Genomic DNA, 18,341 nt, shown 5'->3' with positions numbered 1-18,341 from the left:
AGTGTACCATGGCACCTGTGCTCACGTCTAGTCGAGCATGGCAGGAAACGGGTTGGATATGTACACAGCTCATGAAGCTTCACTCACAGCACATGCTGCTTTGTGCGGAAAGAAGAGGTATCTAATCAATTTCCAATTAACTTGCTCCCAAGATCGTTAGAAGGGAGACCTTGTCCCCTCCCAGGAAAAGCGTGGGCACTATAGAACTGCCCTGTGATGGCCAGGGCCCAATGACAGACAGGGACTTCTCATTTACCAGAGGCGTTTCCCCCAATGCCCTTTTCAGGAAGCAGGGAAATAAACCTGGTGGAACTAACACAAGTCTGCCCAGAGCAGTGGAAGCTAACACTTTCTCCAGACCAGCTAAACAACTGGTACTCTCCGCAGCACTATCCCTGAGAGAGGAGCCCTCAGGCCCAGAATGACTGCCGTGCTCTCAGAGGGAACTGGGAAAGTGACAGGCAGAGGGAGTGCCTCGCCCCAGCACTGGGTGACATGAGTAGGAACGGCACTCCCGAGGTTCCAGTTCGGACAGGAGGATGCAGATAAGGGATGGGTCTGGCTCAGGGAGGCAAGGGGATGCCACTGCTAAAGGACTGGTCAGCGTCCCTGCAAAAAGGGGAAATCTTCTGCAAGGGAGGGGAGATTTGGCACTTCACAAAGTCACTCCTGCTCTAGGCCCTGGATTTCATCTTAGCTTGGTTTCCCTAGGAGGGTCCCAATGTGATGACATGGGGACAGGGAGGAATAGGCCAGACTGCCATTGTGAGAGCTGAGGAAACTGAGCAGCCTCCCCACAAACCTCTGTTTCTACTTACGCATCCGTGTAGCCAGGGAGCTTCTTCCGCCACTTTGGCTTCTTCAGAGGTTGCCCATCATCATCCACAATGAAGTCGTCGATGTCTGGACACAGAACGGAGTTTAGGCTATGCAGAGCTCTGACAGTGCGTACGCAGGCAGCCACGGAGACAAGCCTCTGCTACAGGTTTCAGCTATTGTTGGGTGCTAACTTAGCCAAGCCACCCATACCATACAGGTGCCTGCCAGGGAAGTTCTAACCCCTCGAGCTACAGGGATCAGCCAGCGCTAAGCCCACACTCCCAAAGATGAAGAGAGCTTTGCAAGGCAAAGCCACCACAGCCAAAGAAAGCCTCACTGGGGGACATCAGTCACTGGGTTAAATGGAAGGAATACTTGCAGTCCATCCCCTCCCGCTGGCCAGTGATGTTGGGCTGCTGCCTAAGGGAGGACTTCCGGCAGCAGCGGGGCCTAACAGCTCAGAAGTTGGGCGATCAAATGCCCAGAGACAGGTAGTCTGCTCCCTTCATTTGAAGCTGTCACTACCACCATTCTGGGGGCAAGTGAGGCCAGAAGAACAGCAACTCTAAACAACTCTCTTCCCTAGCCACAGCCTGGCCACATCTGTACCCCATGGCTGTACACTTGGTTTGGGAGGTGGGTGCAGAGCACAAACAGCAGCAAGTTCACTCCCACCCTGGAAGCAATCAGTTCCTCCACCCAAACACGGGGCACAGACAAAGCCTCCATACGTACAAGGCCTGAAGTGCAGGGAGTGAAAGCACTTGAAGCAATAGGCCACTGATGCCTACCAGATTCATCTTCCTCATCCTCTTCCTCTTCTTCTGGGGGAGCTATGGGAGCATCAACAGCCTCGCCCCCCTCTTCCCCTTCTCCATCCTGGAAGATTTCTTCAGCAATGGCTTCCTTCTCATGTTCCTCCTTCCCATAATCCTCCTCTTCATCATCCTCATCATCTGACATTTTTCGCACACGCCTGAATTTTTGCTACAAGAGTGAAGTAATCATAAGGTCCTTGTCATCACAGACAGCACATAAATGCGGCTTGTTCTCTACCAGAGCCCTCTCCACCCTTCTGAACACTCCCTACCCCACGGCAACGTGTCCCAACCATGGGGAGCACCAGCACACCAGTGCCTTCCATCATGTGTGCAGAACCTCCCCGGGCCTGGTCAAAGCCCTGCCTATCACTCTGAGGGCCACAACGCTACCTTCCCAACACCCCCGCACTCACCCTTGGGCTGGGAGAACTGAAGGCCTGGCCTCCATGGCTGTCCTTGACTTCCACGCTGCAGAAGTGCTCATATAGCAATGCACATAACACACCCATGCTGGGCTCAACTTTCCAGCCCCACCTTCCCCCTCTTACTTACTAACCCAAGTCCAGGTCCCAGCTCGCCATGCAAAATATTGGCCTGAAAAAAGAACTCACTCTTTTGACTTTAACACCCAAATTCTCTTCAATGAGGTCAAAATCGTCATCCTCCAGACGGTCGTCGAAAGCTGGCAGAAGAGAGCAGGGACAGGTTAACTCCCCATTACTGGTCAGTGCACAGCACAGAGACTGAGCTAACCCCATTATTGCTCAGGCATCAGACCCTGGGAGGACAAGGAGAAGCCCGTTCCCCATTCCGCAGCTCCAGCAGGACACGTGTGTTTGTATGTACTGCACCGCACTGCCTGCCGCAGAGCCAAGCTTACACAACTTACTGCGTTTTCTCTTTTTGTGGCCAACATCGTCCTCCGAATCACCAGAGTCGCTTGCTTCTTCCTCCTCCTCCTCTTCCTCATCATCATCATCATTAATGAATCCCTTTAGGTTCCCCTGCTCATCTTGATCATCAAGATTCTCCTCCTCCTCTTCTTCATCTGAAATGGGCAGTAATACAAGTTTTAGAGGGGCTCAGGACACTTCACCCAGACTATTCTAGGTTATTTGCAATGAGCTCCTCTCTCAGCTTATCCATGGGGGTCCGGGGTGTCACAGAATTAAACTCTTTCAACCCGCACTCAAAGCAGACTCCTGCCCAAGTCAAAAGCCCAGCATTTCAACAGCCTTACTGGGCTCTGTCTGCATTGAGAACAGAATTACAAGCAGGTCTCATTACTGAAACAATTTTGCGGCGCTGAAGTGAATATTAGTCTCCAGCGAGCAGCTGGGTTACCCTAGCTGACTGCCTCTAGCTCTGTCCATCTGAACCGTGGAGGCAGGCTGCAACGAGCAGAAGGCCAGAGACTCTGGAACCGCCGCTCTTCCCCCTCAAACAAAGCTCAAGTTCATGGACCTTCCCAGCTGGCTCCAAGGCCTGCTCACTGGAGCAGCTCTCTCTGCAGAGGAAATGGAGGGGCTGCGTGTGTGTCTGGGGAATTCCTTTGCTTTATTGGGTAGCATCAGGTGGTTCTAGATGTTGATGGCAGGTGATTTGGTGCTTGGGAATAGAAAATACGCTTCCAAGTGCTTTGAGGAAGAAAAGCACTAAAACATTGTATGGGACTGTCTAGAGCCTGCCCTCCTATACTCATTACGCCATGGCTTTGTCATGTGTTCCCCACAGATATAGGATGCTAAACAGGATAACTAGGGATCAAATCCTTTAAATAAAAAAGCACTAAGGGCTTATTTACACGGGGAAATTTACCGACAAAACTATAGCAGCATAACGCCGCATGTGGCCGCTCCTACTACAGACTAAGTACTTCCCTTAGGACGGTGGTGTATCTATACCCGTAGAGTTCTACTGGCAGTTTTCTCCATGGAGACAAGATTTCCCAGTCAGCACAGAACACACTTGTGTGTCTGTTTCTCAGGAGAGTGCTGCCTTATATGGCCTGGTGGCAGGATATAGTTCACACCGCAACCCTCCGCCCCGCAGTGATGAGAAGGAACCTTGCTATGCACTGAAACATGGAAGAGCCGCCATGACTCCTCAGGGCATGTTGAGAGCGCTGAAGCAGATGAGCGTGATGACAGACAAGCAAACTCACCATCTTCCTCTTCCACAAATTTCTTGTTTACTCTCGGAACAACCTCCCCATCATCGTTGTATTCCTCCTCCGACTCCTCAGCCTCGCTCTCTACAAAATCAGACATGGCTCCGGCTTCTCACACCCCGCTCCACAGAGAACTACCTGGCAAACGTGAAATCCCACTTACAACCAGCCAAGGAAGCAAAAAACAATGTACTCCGAGGAGTCACAAATACAGAGAGAGAGTTAAGGCAACAGGATTTCAAACCATTTATGAAGCCCCCTGAATTACGCATAATCCATCCTGCATGAATGCACCAGTTGCCAAGGTGGTGCAAATCAGACAGCAGCCCAGAGCTTCTAGAGGCTTTTAACCTGGTCTGAGTGAGCAGCCAAATCACAGGAGCAACCATCATTACAGAGCTGAGCTCCTGTCGCATCCAGAAAAGCAGCACCACTTGATCGCTGCCCAGAAACCTATTAGGTATACAACCTCAGCGAAGGTTTTAACAGGATTAAACGTCACACTTGGCTAATGAAATAAAAGCTAGAGAAGCCTGATAGGGTATATTGCTGACTGGCTGCTTACCAGCCTAGACAAACAAGGTAGCACCTTGTTCACAGAGCTCCAGGAGCCAAAGATGGCAAACTTACTACAGGAGAGGGCCTCAGAGGACAGAATGCACTAGGAGCCTGAATGTGACAAAGCATGACAGTTACACAGCATCACAATAACCCTGCTCTGGATTAGAATGTTTACGGATTGCCAGAGAACAGTAAAAGGACTCAGTGGTAGGATTGAAATGAAGGCACTAGACGAGGACTTTTAAGATTTGTTTCCAGGATCCAGACCCTTTGACTGCCACTGCATTAGAATGTGGCTTCTGGAAGCAAAGGGAGAGTCAAGGTCAGCACAAGGGCAAACCACATGTACATAGTGGTGGTTTGGATTTACTATTTTTGTTTCCTTTGAACTTGTGGCTTTACAACTCACCATCATTCCCAATTGACTCACTGCTTCGCAAAGTAACACTGAAACAACAGGACGATTTGATAATTCTTCCAGCTAGCACCCTGGTGTGGAGGCAGACCAGACACTGCCTCTGGAGATGGATTGAGAAAGGTTAGATGAAGAGGAAGATCTAAAGCACTAATCTCCAAACTCAGTGTTGAAATAGATACGATGCATACATGTAAAAAACTATGAGAAGCAGAATTCCATGGCCCCCTAGGGAACGATACCTGGACAAACGAATTCCAGAATGCTCACAAAGCACCACCACCCTCCTGCCCAATGATAGCCAGTGGAAGGGAATCACACACAAGACAATCTGACTTTGTTGGCTTGGGATATGGGCAAATCACATCCCCATCTAGCTGCTGGGGCTGCCCCCAAATCTAGACATTCCGATTGCACCAACATGGCTGCTTACAGCAAATCTTGGGCCTTCTCCTCGATAAGACCACGACCTAGGCTATCCCTGGAGGTCCTACCCAAACCATCACACATTAAAAGCTGCAAGGAAATGCATCAGCCTATGTCTCACAAAAGGAAATCTCACAGCAGAGATATGGTAAAGACAAGACATGACATTAAAGAGATGAGCAGCTCACCGCTCAGATTCTACAATCCCAAAGCTATCTGGGGACTCCTGGGCTCGAGCCAGCACTCCCTCTACAACATACTAGAGATGGACAAATAGCAACTGCCCCGGGCTAGAATGACATCACTCCACCTCCTGGCCAGTCATCAGCCTGTCACTCATATACCGATACTTGTACAGAATATCTCCTCCCCAGCATCTGTATTTCTAGCAATGACACACACAATCCCTATGATATCTGCTTGAGCTGCTCTCCCAGATGGTAAGGCCACAAACATCTAAATATGCCTTTGTACATGGCTATTGAACCAACTACCTCAGATGAACTGTGTAACACTATAATACAGCAGTATCATGTATCACTACATTACCAACATCCCTACTTCTGCATGTAGGTGTGTATCAACCAACCACAAACAGTTTTCCGGTGTATCTGCTCGTAAGTGCCTCTTGAAATACAAACAATTACAAAAACAAGCAACAGCAGGCCGAACGGCTTTTACACATTTAAGTTTCTAAGTAGAACAGCCTCACCCCCTCTGCCCAGAACTGACCCTTTTAAGACAGCTGCGAAGATGGCAGAATTGCCCCCCTCAACTCTGCAGCATGCCACAACCTTCTGTCTGTTCTAACTTTTCATTCTGAGCCCAAACTTCTCACTGCATGTTCCAGCAGCTTCCACATACATCATCACCTTCTGCACATTTCCATTCGAGTTTGTCTAGTGAGCTGAAGCACTACAACTGAGAAGTAGCAGTTCATTTCCTGGATGCACTCTTGCACCCAGTTCCAAAATAGCCAAATATCTCTAAATGAGTGGCTATTTCCAGCTCCAGCATCATCTACTCTAAAAACAGTGTGAATGGCAGTAAGCAGAGATTAATTAGCATGGGAACTAGAACTGAGCATGGCTATTGCCATGGAGATGTGGAATCAGATATATACTAATACAGCAGCCTCCACTCTGCCTTGAGTATGGAAATTCATTCAAACTAGTACTGAAATCCCACTGGATGCCATGTCAAATGGCAAGCGGGAGTGTGCTGGAGACTGGGTGGCACAGAGTTGCCTGTCACTGGGGAATGTTGAAATACTAGAGAATCCTGTGGAAATGTGCAAAACTGCGTCTAATCCGACATAGGGACAGGCCTCTAGGCCCCACAATTACATTTGTGGACACTCCTGAGGCTAATTATCTTTACTGCAGGCCTCCCTTGCTGCAAAGAGCGCTCACAGCACCGGAAACCCATGACCAGGATGCTATCGTACACTTGGTAAAGAGTTATGTGAGCTGGCTAAAGGTAACAGGAATGCAGCAAGGTAACTGAGTACAGAAATACTTGGCTAGTGTTTGTGGAGGTGTGTGACTAAACCTAATCATTTATTTAAAGTCACTGTTTGTGGTGTACCAGTAATCTGCTGGATGCGGAAGTCTTGAGATTGAAGTTACTCTAATACCATAGCGAGACATCAATAGGACCTTCCTTAGCACTGAATACAGGTTAATTTTTCCTGTCTTATTTTAGCAAATGCATTTGGTTACTTTAACACCCTGCCTAGGCAGTTTGTGAATATCCGTTATGTCACTTCTTACTGAGAGTTTGAAACAGCACTTTGCAGCACTGTGAAGTTAGACAGCTGGTAATGGAAAATGCCAGTCCCCTGCCTTGAGACCCATACAGAACCCACCCTTCTCTCATCATAAAGCAACACAAGGCTGGGCCGGGGGCATTCATATTCTGCTCAGATCAAGACCACCCTGACAACTTTCCAGAACCCACAAGTTGCCCTTAACTGGAATAAAACAAAGCAGATAGCAGCTACCCTTGCCTTTAATGCAGAGATTATGGGTCTTGCTAACTAAGATCAGGCCATTCAGCTCAAGCAAGATCATCACATGCTGTGGGTTACATCTCTGTTTAGGTGAAGAAAGCCAGGATATCCAATAAGGCCTGTGTGAATCGCTTTGGCCATTGCTGCTTTCAGCGCTGAAACACCTGTACAAGACCAGCCACTAATGCGAGCGACCCAGCAATCTCTTAGTTGCTTAACAAAACACACATGGACATGAGTGCTGTGGCAGACACAGCTCTGCAAATACTGTACACAAATGTTTCTGCGGAAGTTAACCCATGGACAAAAACATACCAATATTGTGACTAGTGAGTCACTGCAGAGAGTCAGAATGTTACAGGCACAGATATCAGCACACTGGCGTTTTCTCTCACTTCACAGTGCCTTGTTCTGGGAGAGCAAAGCAGCAGAGGCGAGAGGTCTCGGGAACATCTCAGCTACGCCTCCTCTGCCTGGAGGATGGGGGCTATGACGTGGGGGACAGGAGAGAAGTGGGGGACGGGACATGACAGCATAACCTTCGGTATTTGCATAGCTAAGATGATGTCTCCTTCCCCAAAAAGACGACACTCCTCTTGGCCAGAAGCCACTCCATTACAGAAACAGCTTCAGAATGTAAATATTGCCAGAGAAGAGAGAAAAAGCCAATCTAGGCTTCAGGAAAGAAAAATAATGCCAGAGTACACGGTGGGGGCATACACCACTCAGACTCACAAGGAAGAGATAAAAAGAAAAAAAAAAGGAGGATTAGTGGCACCTTAGAGACTAACCAATTTATTTGAGCATAAGCTTTCGTGAGCTACAGCTCACTTCATCGGATGCGTTCAGTGGAAGAGGTATGCCTTAGTCATTGTATTTAAACAGCTACCAGAAAAGGGCATGTGTGTATGTGCAGCTCCACAAGATGGCGCTAAAGAGAGGCCCTAGTATCAAAAAGGTTGAGAAATCCTGGACTAGCTGATCACAATGGTCACTTCTGGCCTTAAACCCTATGAAAGCATCACACTGAAGCACCATGGCGCACCCAGACCAGTACCTTGGACAAAAATACCCTTCAAGGGCAATTAACTGCAGGGCAATGCTCAAAATCAAACAAGATTTATTTAAATTGGAATCAGAGTGGTAGCCGTGTTAGTCTGTATCAGCAAAAACAAAGAAAGTTTATGCCCAAAGGTATTTGTTAGTCTCTAAAGTGCCACAAGTCCTCCTCATTGTTTTTAAATTGGAATGTGAATCTCTACCTGTTATTCCCATCCTGTGTCTATTGTGACTATAAGCAGCTCCGATCAGGGATCATATCTCAGCGGGTGTGTAGAGTGCCTACCACTATGGGCCTGCAGGTACTACCCAAACACCAGTACAGATTTCTAGTTTAGATTTTGCAATTCTTGGTCTTTATTACAAAATCTAAATGACCCTATCACCACTCCACCCTCCATACATTTAATCCACAGATTGCAATGCCAGGAAATCCAAGAATGAGATCACAAATACCACTCTGCCACTCAGGCTGGCTCTAGCCTGTGGAAACACCACAATATTATTCCAACAAAATGTAGTGACAGCAGACATTTCATCCTGATAGTCAACTGGCAATTGCCTATAACCCACTACAGGCAATTGCCAGGGCAAACTCCATCTAAGTGGCTCCTGCTTCAAATCACCTTATCAGGTTAAAAAATAAAAGGCACTTCTCCTAAGGGAGCTTATGATTTTCAGAGTCGGTCAGTAGTTTAAATAAATACTTTTTCATCAACATATCTGACCTGAAAAGATGTAATTATTTAAATTATACAGATCCCTATTAACACTGACCTAGTAAATTCATATTGCCACACAAGTATGATCAATCTTATTCATAACTCCCAGCTCACATTCTAATTCCACTTTATTTAAACGCAAAGACTCCAGGGGCCTGGGGGCCTCAGACCTCTACCCAGCAACAACACAAATACCACTTTAGAAGTTTAGGCCACAGTCCCCAGCACATATTATCCAAATATGAACAGTGACTCTGACTTCCAGTGTGCGGTGGCCAGAAATGTCCCCTTTTTCTGTTATTTTTCTTTGTATGAATCATGTACAGCATACCCAGCTGCTGTGTGTCCCCCGGCTCTCCTCCACTTCTGCCTATTCCCTAGGATTGATTACCTTCAAAAGACTCATTTGTTTGACCAAACTCATAGTGTTATCTGGATATTTATGTTGTTCAGACTCCATATACAGTAACCTTACACTGTAAAATGTGCTTGATCCTAATACAAAACTGCCATTTCCCCATTGCAATACCATATTCCTTGTTTCTCTAAGATACTAATATTGGGGGATTGGTCCTTTTCCAAAAACAAGCTATCACACATCTGGCTGCTAGTAGTACCTGTATTATCGATCGGTCCTTCCAAGTCACTGACAAACCTTTGGACTATTACCTAATTGTACCACTGTGGGTTCTGAGGGTAGCCAAATTTTAGTTATTTGTTATAATGAGTGGAATTAATGTTTTTTGAAAACTAGCTATTTGTAACTACAAATATCCAAGCAACAGAATACGAAGGAAACACTTAGCAGTGCTCAGCAACTCAGGGTATTATTTGGGGATCCATCCCCACCAATGGCGGTACCCTACTGCGCAGTGATGAAGTGCCATGGGATTCTTTGGGATGAAAGGTGGACAGAGAGGTCGCATGAAGCTCCTGCAGGGGAGAGTGCAAAGGTCTCCGCAGCAAGTTTTAAACACCTAGAGTCTCTGGAACCAAAGGTTCAAATCAGAACAAGAGCAACTCAACTCTGTATCCAAACATAAGTTCAGTAACACAGGGTTAATCTGTGGGTCCCTTAGGGTAATGCCTTAAAACAGTGGCTCTCAACCTTTCCAGACTACTGTATCCCTTTCAGGAGTCTGATTTGTCTTGCGTATCCCCAAGTTTCACCTCACTTAAAAACTACTTGCTTACAAAATCAGACAAAAAACATAAAAAAGTCTCACAGCCACACTATTACTGAAAAATGGCTGAGTTTCTCGTTTTCACCATATCGTTATAAAATAAATTAATTGGAATATAACTATTGTAGTTACACTGCAGTGTACAGTATATAGAGCAGTATAAACAAATCGTCGTCTGTATGAAATTTTTGTTTGTACTGAGTTTGCTAGTGCTTTCTACGTAGCCTGTTGTAAAACTTGGCAAATATCTAGAGGAGCTGATGTACCCCCTGGAAGACCTCTGAGTACGCTGGTTGAGAACCACTGCCTTAAAAGACAGAACCTCTCTGCTAATGTTAAAGACCACAAGGCCCTTTTTGTAAGGGGAGAGGTTTGTCCCCGAGTTGTTGTTTCCCGTTCCCTTTTGGGTCGGGTGACATCCATCCACAGCATTGCTGGTACCCTACTGTGCAGTGATGAAGTGCCCTGGCATCCTTTGGAATGAAAGGTGGACAGAGAGGTCGCATGAAGCTGATGCAGAAGCCCTCATTGCTGCTTACAGCCATGACTCAGATTTTGTTGCCCAGTACCTGGAAAACAGGTTCTCTCAGCTCCATGTGCAGCTGGCGGAGAAGCATGCAGGCCTCTAACCCAGGGAAAGGTGAGTCACCATTGCAGCTCCGGGTGCCTTTTCATTTCCCCCCGGGACACCCCAATACACCCCAGCGTTTCCCCCCGGGACACCCCAATACACCCCAGCGTTTCCCCCCGGGGTGAAGAGCTGCTGCAGTCCCGTCTTTGCAGCATTCCCAGGGCTACCGGTGTGTGGTGGCCATTCGTACAGAGACCCAACGCTGCCGATGGCCACACGCGGGCTGTGGGAACGGGGTAGCCGAGGAGGGTGACGGGGCGCGTGGGAGAGCGTGCTGAGGTGGGGGAAGGGGGTAGCAGAGATGGTGGAAAGATGGGACAGTGAGGAGGAAAAGGAAGAGGGGGGCGGGGGGGACGATAGCAAAGGGAAGAGGGCGGCGGGGGAGGAGAGGGCGGCGGGGGGGATAGCAAAGGGAGGGGGCAGGAGGGGGGCGGCGATAGGAAAGGGAAGGGGGCGGCGGGGGGCGGCGATAGGAAAGGGAAGGGGGCGGCGGGGGAGGAGAGGGTGGGGGGGGCGGCGATAGGAAAGGGAAGAGGGCGGCGGGGGGGCAATAGGAAAGGGAAGAGGGCAGAGGCGAGGAGAGGGCGGCGGGGGGGATAGCAAAGGGAGGGGCGGGGGGGGCGGCGATAGGAAAGGGAAGGGGCTGCGGGGGAGGAGAGGGCGGCGGGGGGGCGATAGGAAAGCGGGGGGGCGGCGATAGGAAAGGGAAGAGGGCGGCGGGGGGGGCGATAGGAAAGGGAGGGGGCAGTGGGGAGGAGAGTGCGGCGGGGGGGCGATAGGAAAGCGGGGGGGCGATAGGAAAGCGGGGGGGCAGTGGGGAGGAGAGTGCGGCGGGGGGGGCGATAGGAAAGCGGGGGGGCGGCGATAGGAAAGGGAGGGGGCGGCGGGAAGGAGAGGGCGGCGGGGGGGCGATAGGAAAGCGGGGGGGGCGGCGGGGAGGAGAGGGCGGCGGGGGGGCGATAGGAAAGCGGGGGGGGGGGCGGCAGGGGCACGGGGCGGCGGCCCAGGAGGACCCTCCCCACCGCCCGCCGCTGCCCGGCCGCGCAGTGACGCCCGCGAGCGACGGGGGCCCGGCCCCCAGGCCAGAGCCCCGGCCGGCGCCCGGACTTACCCGCTGGGCTCCGAGACTCTCGCCGCCGCCGCCGCCGCTCGGGGCCGAAAGGAAAATGGAGGCCGCCGCTGCGGCGGAGATAGGTGGGAGCAGAAGAGCCGCGACCTCCGGGCGCTCAGAGCGTCACTCGGAATGTTTCCGCTTCCGGCCCACAGACGCACTTCCTGTCTCTCTAGGCGCGGAGAGTGCAGGGGAACGACAGGCTCCGAGGGCTCTGCTCTATGGTTCCGCTTGGGTGGGGTTCCGGTTCCGGTAGAGAGGATGCGGCGGTGGCGAGTCCCGGGGCCCCGGCTCCTGATGCTGGTGGTGGGCCTGGGCGCGGCAGCGGGCTCCGAGCCCGGCCTGGTCACCTGCGGCTCCGTAGTGAAGCTGCTCAACGTCCGCCACAACGTCCGGCTCCACTCGCACGACGTGCGCTACGGATCCGGTAACGGGCCGGGCCCCCACCCGGAATCCCCGGTCCCCTGGCCTGGCTCCCGCCCCCGGGAATCACCACCCCCCCCGCCCCAATCGCCTGGCCTGGCTCCCGCCCCAATCGCCTGGCCTGCCTCCCGCCCCCGGGAACCCCCGCCCCAATGGCCTGGCTCCCGCCCCTGCCGTAATCGCCTGGCCTAGCTCGGCTCCCGCCCCCGCCGCAATCGCCTGGCCTGGCTCGGCTCCCGCCCCCGCCCCCCCCCCAGCCCCAATCGCCTGGCCTGGCTCGGCTCGGCCCCCGCCCCCCCCCCGCCCCAATCGCCTGGCCTGGCTCGGCTCCCGCCCCCGCCCCCCCCCCCAGCCCCAATCGCCTGGCCTGGCTCGGCTCGGCTCCCGCCCCCGCCCCCCCCCCCCCAGCCCCAATCGCCTGGCCTGGCTCGGCTCCCGCCCCCGCCCCCCCCCAGCCCCAATCGCCTGGCCTGGCTCGGCCCCCGCCCCAATCGCCTGGCCTGGCTCGGCCCCCGCCCCCCCCCCCCCAGCCCCAATCGCCTGGCCTGGCTCGGCCCCCGCCCCCCCCCCAGCCCCAATCGCCTGGCCTGGCTCGGCCCCCGCCCCCCCCCCCAGCCCCAATCGCCTGGCCTGGCTCGGCTCCCGCCCCCCCCCCCCCAGCCCCAATCGCCTGGCCTGGCTCGGCTCCCGCCCCCCCCCCAGCCCCAATCGCCTGGCCTGGCTCGGCTCCCGCCCCCCGCCCCAGCCCCAGCCCCAATCGCCTGGCCTGGCCTGGCTCCCGCCCCCCGCCCCAGCCCCAGCCCCAATCGCCTGGCCTGGCCTGGCTCCCGCCCCAGCCCCAATCACCTGGCCTGGCTCCCGCCCCCAGGAACCCCCGCCCGCCCCAATCGCCTGGCCTGGCTCCCGCCCCCGGGAACCCCCGCCCGCCCCAATCGCCTGGCCTGGCTCCCGCCCCCAGAAACCCCCGCCCCCCCCAGCCCCAATCGCCTGGCCTGGCTTCCACCCACCCCAACCCTGGTCACCTGGCTTGGCTCCCACACCTGGACTGGGACCTGCCTCCATGGACTGAAGCGCTTTCTCGCCTGTTCTCTTCCCATCCCTTCCTTATTGCTACATATTGTCCCAAGTTTGGTCTGGAACTGAGTCTCTTGCCTGGTCTCCCATCCCAGAAATCTACAGTTTTGGTACAGAATCTGTTCTCCCCCATCCACCCTGTGACATCATCTGCATCTGTGGCAGGCTTCTGGGAGCCTTGTTACCCCCAAAGTTCTTTTGAAGGCTGGGTATGTTGTCTCCTCTGGCGCAACTTGGGGTCCCTGCCCGCCTTGTACTCTGGCTGCACGTGGGCAGTTTTTGTGGCTCCCAAAAGCCTTTGGAAGGAAGGTACTCCTGTTCCTGGTTTGCGTGCTGCTGTACAGCATGCTCGCTGGATCGGTGCGTAGTGATCGATCTATCGCGTCTTGTCTAGACACGATAAATCGATCCCTGAACACGCTCCCCATCGGGCCGGCACTCCAGCTCCTGAGAGGCGGAAGCGGAGTCGACACGGGGGGAGCGGCAGCCATCGACTCGCCACCGTCCTCACGGCCAGGTAAGTCGACCTACGATACGCAACTTCAACTACGCGAATAGCATACCTGAGGTCGGCGTATCTTAGGTCGACCGCCCCTGTGTAGACCAGGGCTTTAAGGGACCCAGCAGGTCAAAATTTTTTGTTGAACTAAAACTGCCTGATGGGCAAATTCCTGCTCTTGCTGAAGTCTGTCTGCAGCCTTCCGGAGTGTTTCTTGCCTTCTGCAGTAGTTAAGAATTAGTGGGCAGGTTGCACACTCTCTGACTTCTTTTCTGTTCACGCAGGTAGCGGGCAGCAGTCAGTGACGGGCGTCTCTGCTGTGGACGACAGTAACAGTTACTGGAGGGTTCGGGGAAAGACATCCACGGTCTGCGAGAGGGGGACTCCTGTGAAATGTGGGCAGTCCATCCGGCTGACCCACATCAACACAGGGCGAAACCTGCACAGCCATCACTTCACATCGCCTCTCTCAGGGAACCAGGTAATCCCTGGAGTTAGAGTTGTGTGGAGACAGCTGCGGGAATGGCTCCCACTTATTTCCCTCCTCTGTGGGGAGGTCTATGGTATAGCATCAGCCTTGGCACCCTTCTCTGCTCACTGAGTGGTCAGTACTTCTCTGAGGGGGTTGGACAGGATAAATCTTGACCTGTCTGCTTGAGAACTGGGCTTTTGCTTCCCTGAGACAGTGACACTGGCTACCCTGTTCTGTGCGCCTGAGAGAGGAGAAAGGTGTTGTGTGAATGACTGCAGCAGGGAGAGACTTGTCTATAAGTCACTGCCAAGAAAAGGCAAGTCCTTGTAGGTCCCTGCCCCCTTTTCCAGTGGGAAGCTGGTCTCTGTGTGAGTCCTGCAAATCTGACACAATGTGATTCCTCAGGAGGAGGGGGACATGGAGGTATGCTCCTTAATTCTGGTCCAAAGGCCCAAATCCCTGCTCAGTGCTCATGATTGGAGGATTCATCTTCAGGCTAATATATAACCTGTACCAAGAATATAATCATTCCATGTTCTAGCTCTTCTCTGTGTGGCTCACTCTGTCTCCCCGGGAAGTTTTCAGAGGCCCATTTAAATAGTGTTTCCTTCTGCTGCTCTTGCAGGAAGTCAGTGCGTTTGGGGAGGATGGCGAGGGAGACTACCTGGATGACTGGACTGTTCTGTGCAGTGGGACCTACTGGGTGCAGGATGGCGAGGTACGGTTCAAGCACTCATCTACTGACATGCTCCTGTCTGTGACTGGGGAGCAGTATGGGCGACCTATCCATGGCCAAAAGGAAGTCCATGGCATGTCCTATTCCAACCAGAACAACAACTGGAAGGTGATGGAGGGGATCTTCATGAAACCCAGTGAGTTGTTGAAGACTGACTCCTATCATGCTGAGCTTTGATGGACTGCGCTGGGGCTCCTCAATACCTCTACCACACAGTGTTCAGCTCCTGAAGGAACCAGTCTGTCTCTAAATTCTTCTGGAGAGAGACTATTCCTGCAGTGGTTGGCACAGGCCAAGGAGCAGAGCTCTTGGCCTCCTGGTTATTCCTTGTGTGTCTAATTCTCTGTATTATTTAGGGCTCTGTCTTTTGCAGGATCCTACTGCAGTTGGTTTTCTCCCCGCAGTGGGGTTAAGAGAAACTCTCCCTCCACAGGAAAAGCAGGAAGGGACTTTTAATGATTTGTGTTTATCATCTTGTACTGAGTCTGTTCTCAATGTAACGACCCTGAGCGTTTACCACATTGACATCCTGCTGCCCCTGTAAACTCCATATTGCTGACATTCAGGCACAGATGTGCCCTGGGGGAGAGAGCTGCTGACTAGGACTGGGCTCATAAAAGAATTCAATTGTCAAAGAGTGGGTGATACTTTATCTTGCTCCCATTCGTATTTGCTTACCGACTGAATTACTCCAACAGGCGTGGAAATCAGCAGCACCTCCCAGGGGGTGGGCAAGTGTCACCACACCCCCACTGATAAGACACATCCACGGTGCCGCCCCCCCACTGATAAGACACCCCCACGTCACCACACCCCCACTGATAAGTGGCACAGATTAAAAAATAACGGATCAGCCAGCAAACTAATAGCACTTGGGAACTAAAAAAGCCCCAGACCACTCGTATCATCATCTGAGCACCAGCAGAGGCATGGTCAGCTGTTGCTGGCAAGAGCCAGGGTACAAGATGGGGAGAACGATAGTTAGTTGTGTTTAAACCAGTAAATAGCAATTGTCTGCTCTGCCTGCTCATCCAAAAGGGAATGAAAATGTTCTGTTGATAATCCCAGGTAGGAGAGCGTAACTGTCTCGTGCAGGCGTGACCACGGCTCCCATGTCTGAACACAGGGACGGAGGGTGTCCGGGGCTGCTTGTCTCTGAAGGCTTAAGGGGGGGAGACTCCCGACAGCTTCTGGGATTCCAAAGTCTGACCATGTCTTCCTCAGGGCTTTCCAGCCTGTGCAGGTCAGAGGCAGCTCGGCACCAGTTGGGGAGGGGCTGTTGTGTTGCTTAGGCAGAGCCCGTGCTGCCACCAATGCCCAGGCCCCCACAATGGCAAGCCTTATTGGGTAGATGAGCTATGCCTAGGTGATCCACAGCCCATGCTGCAGAGGAAGGTGAAAACTACTGTCAGTCTGACCTGGGGGAAATTCCTTCTCCACCTCAGATCCGTTCCCTTGTCTCTAAAGAATTCATGCTTCTGGTGAACCGCTGGGTGGGCTTGTCCCAGCTGGAGCTAAGGGTGAGCGAGAGCGTGGGTTTGTGCTGAAGTCTTGCCACTGCCGAAGGACCTGGTGTGCGGGGGAAGAATTCTCTGTGTCCTGAACTAGCCTTTCCCCATGGGACGGACACTCACCTTGCTGCAGGCTTGGGTGGGGCTTGGTTTCTGCTTTTTCAAGCAGGCTCCCTCTGGCTTCTGCCTGTGCATGAGTAGAGGGCTGGGCCCAGGGAGCTGCAGAGATGTACGAAAATAAAAGAACTGCTTTGGCCATGACCCTGTAACTCCCCACAGCATCACCCACCCTTTCAGGTGGGAGGTGGGGGACTCAGATACCCCAGGGAAGTGTGCCTCAAATGGACAGACACATTCTTAATTAAAACAGTCCAGCTCTATTGCTGTCAATTGCATTTTGGGGTGACTTTGGATAAACAGCTCCTGAGTTGCTGGTTCAGATGCCTCCTGGAGCAGTAGAAACGGCAAGGTATTCCCTTTGGATGGTGATTTCTTGGCTTTTGTGTAGGTCTTAGAGCAGTTCCTAATGCATGGGTGTCCACAGAATAAATCCACCTCCTCCAGTTTGAACTGACTTCTCAGGGCAATCCCTGCAGAGGCCCAGAGGTGAGTGAGGCAGGGACACTGACCAACCGTCCTACCCCACCAATGCTTCCTCCAGCAAAGGGCCGAGGCTGATGGGATGGTGGCAGTGCATAGAAGGGGAATTGCCCTGCTGTTCCCTAGCCTGTTCTTGTAGAAATGAATGGAAGCCGTCTGGCTGCAGGGCTGTTGATCCCTCACCTTTCACCAGCCACTCAATTCACTAAGCCATGCCCCAAGCCTGGCTGTGGGGCCGGAGTTCTAGGGTGGGAGAAGTGCAGGCTGCTGCCACCTGCTGTATTATTCTTTGTCCTTTCTAGTCCCAGGCCCTTCTGTCATTTCTCCAAGAAGTATTAGTTTGTGTTGGCTCCCCTGCACCCTGCCTCCATTAACAACCAGCTGTGATCCCATCAGGGAAAGGAGAGATGGGAAGGTTGGGGGCAGGATGCTGCTCTAATCCCTCTTGCTTCAGTTACACAGAGTGCTGCAGACCACTTCCCTGGAGCTTTTCAAGCCGCTTCCATGGTGTGGAAAGCACTGTTTGCGAACAGCTCTTTACCGAGTCCTCAAAGGCTGCTGTTGATATTCCCAGGGCATTACCACTGTCCCATCCTGTTAGCAGGGTGTTGCTCACTTGGTCCTGTCTGCACTGTAAACTCAGTTGGCATTCTGAACTATTCTGATGCAGAACTTGACTAGACACCAGAGAGGGAATGGAGTGATACTCTACGCCAGTTCTCTCCCCTCTCAGCTCCAGCCAAACTCCCTGTCCTCTCCTGTTCCAAGTAAAGGCAGTTATATAACAGAGTGCCTATCAAACTGAATAGAAACAGTGGGGATGTGGGGGGACCTGACCTGCCCCATTCTGTAGCCCGGCTTCAGCTGAGACATGCTGGCATCAAAAATGCAGAATTGTTGGGTGGATGTTTAATGAAATGGGGTTGGGGGAAGAGTTCTCAGCCCAGTTCTCAATGGCCAGGTGCCAATGTCATCAAAGTCACAGCTGGAATTGGCATTTATTGGGAGCCTCAGCAGAGGCCAAGGTCTACAAATAGGGACTGAAATTCCTTCTCCCCTGAGAGATGGTTCCTTGGAGTCAGGGAGAGAAGCAAGC

The 18,341-nt window shown here is 52.4% G+C and overlaps 2 protein-coding genes across 4 annotated transcripts in view; one reads left to right on the top strand and one right to left on the bottom strand.

Moving 5' to 3' along the window:
* SUPT6H (SPT6 homolog, histone chaperone and transcription elongation factor) overlaps positions 1-12,047 on the bottom strand; it is a 40,007-nt gene extending 27,960 nt beyond the window's left edge. The window contains exons 1-6 of one of the 2 annotated variants that reach the window (XM_084650654.1): positions 11,931-12,047; positions 3,805-3,948; positions 2,530-2,688; positions 2,252-2,322; positions 1,611-1,806; positions 819-903 (exon numbers count right to left, since the gene is read on the bottom strand). In XM_084650654.1, the coding sequence (XP_084506780.1) occupies positions 819-903; positions 1,611-1,806; positions 2,252-2,322; positions 2,530-2,688; positions 3,805-3,910 (617 nt within the window). In that variant the 5' untranslated portion in view covers positions 3,911-3,948; positions 11,931-12,047. The remainder of the gene's footprint in view (positions 1-818; positions 904-1,610; positions 1,807-2,251; positions 2,323-2,529; positions 2,689-3,804; positions 3,949-11,930) is intronic. The other variant, XM_084650655.1, reaches the window with a different exon arrangement.
* SDF2 (stromal cell derived factor 2) lies at positions 10,818-15,645 on the top strand. 2 transcript variants are annotated; one of them, XM_084650657.1, is made up of 4 exons: positions 10,818-10,828; positions 12,107-12,357; positions 14,211-14,407; positions 15,024-15,645. In XM_084650657.1, the coding sequence occupies exons 2-4, from the start codon at positions 12,192-12,194 to the stop codon at positions 15,309-15,311; spliced, it is 651 nt and encodes a 216-aa protein (XP_084506783.1). In that variant the 5' UTR covers positions 10,818-10,828; positions 12,107-12,191; the 3' UTR covers positions 15,312-15,645. The 2 variants fall into 2 exon arrangements, with proteins under 2 accessions (XP_084506783.1, XP_084506782.1); XM_084650656.1 differs by lacking the exon at positions 10,818-10,828 and having other exon boundaries at positions 12,048-12,357.
* Positions 15,646-18,341: the final 2,696 nt, after the last annotated feature.

Source organism: Lepidochelys olivacea, assembly GCF_965140295.1.
Source record: "Lepidochelys olivacea isolate rLepOli2 genome assembly, chromosome: 17".
NCBI classification, from domain to species: domain Eukaryota; kingdom Metazoa; phylum Chordata; order Testudines; family Cheloniidae; genus Lepidochelys; species Lepidochelys olivacea.
Note: the sequence above shows the minus strand (reverse complement) of the source record. Positions and strands in the feature narration are given on the sequence as shown.

Excerpts from the sequence above, each read along its gene's own strand:
- SDF2 (XM_084650656.1), top strand. The coding sequence starts at position 12,063 with ATGTTTCCGCTTCCGGCCCACAGACGCACTTCCTGTCTCTCTAGGCGC. Across the intron at positions 12,358-14,210 it reads CGACGTGCGCTACGGATCCG|GTAGCGGGCAGCAGTCAGTG; the intron begins GTAACGGGCCGG and ends CTGTTCACGCAG. Across the intron at positions 14,408-15,023 it reads CGCCTCTCTCAGGGAACCAG|GAAGTCAGTGCGTTTGGGGA; the intron begins GTAATCCCTGGA and ends CTGCTCTTGCAG.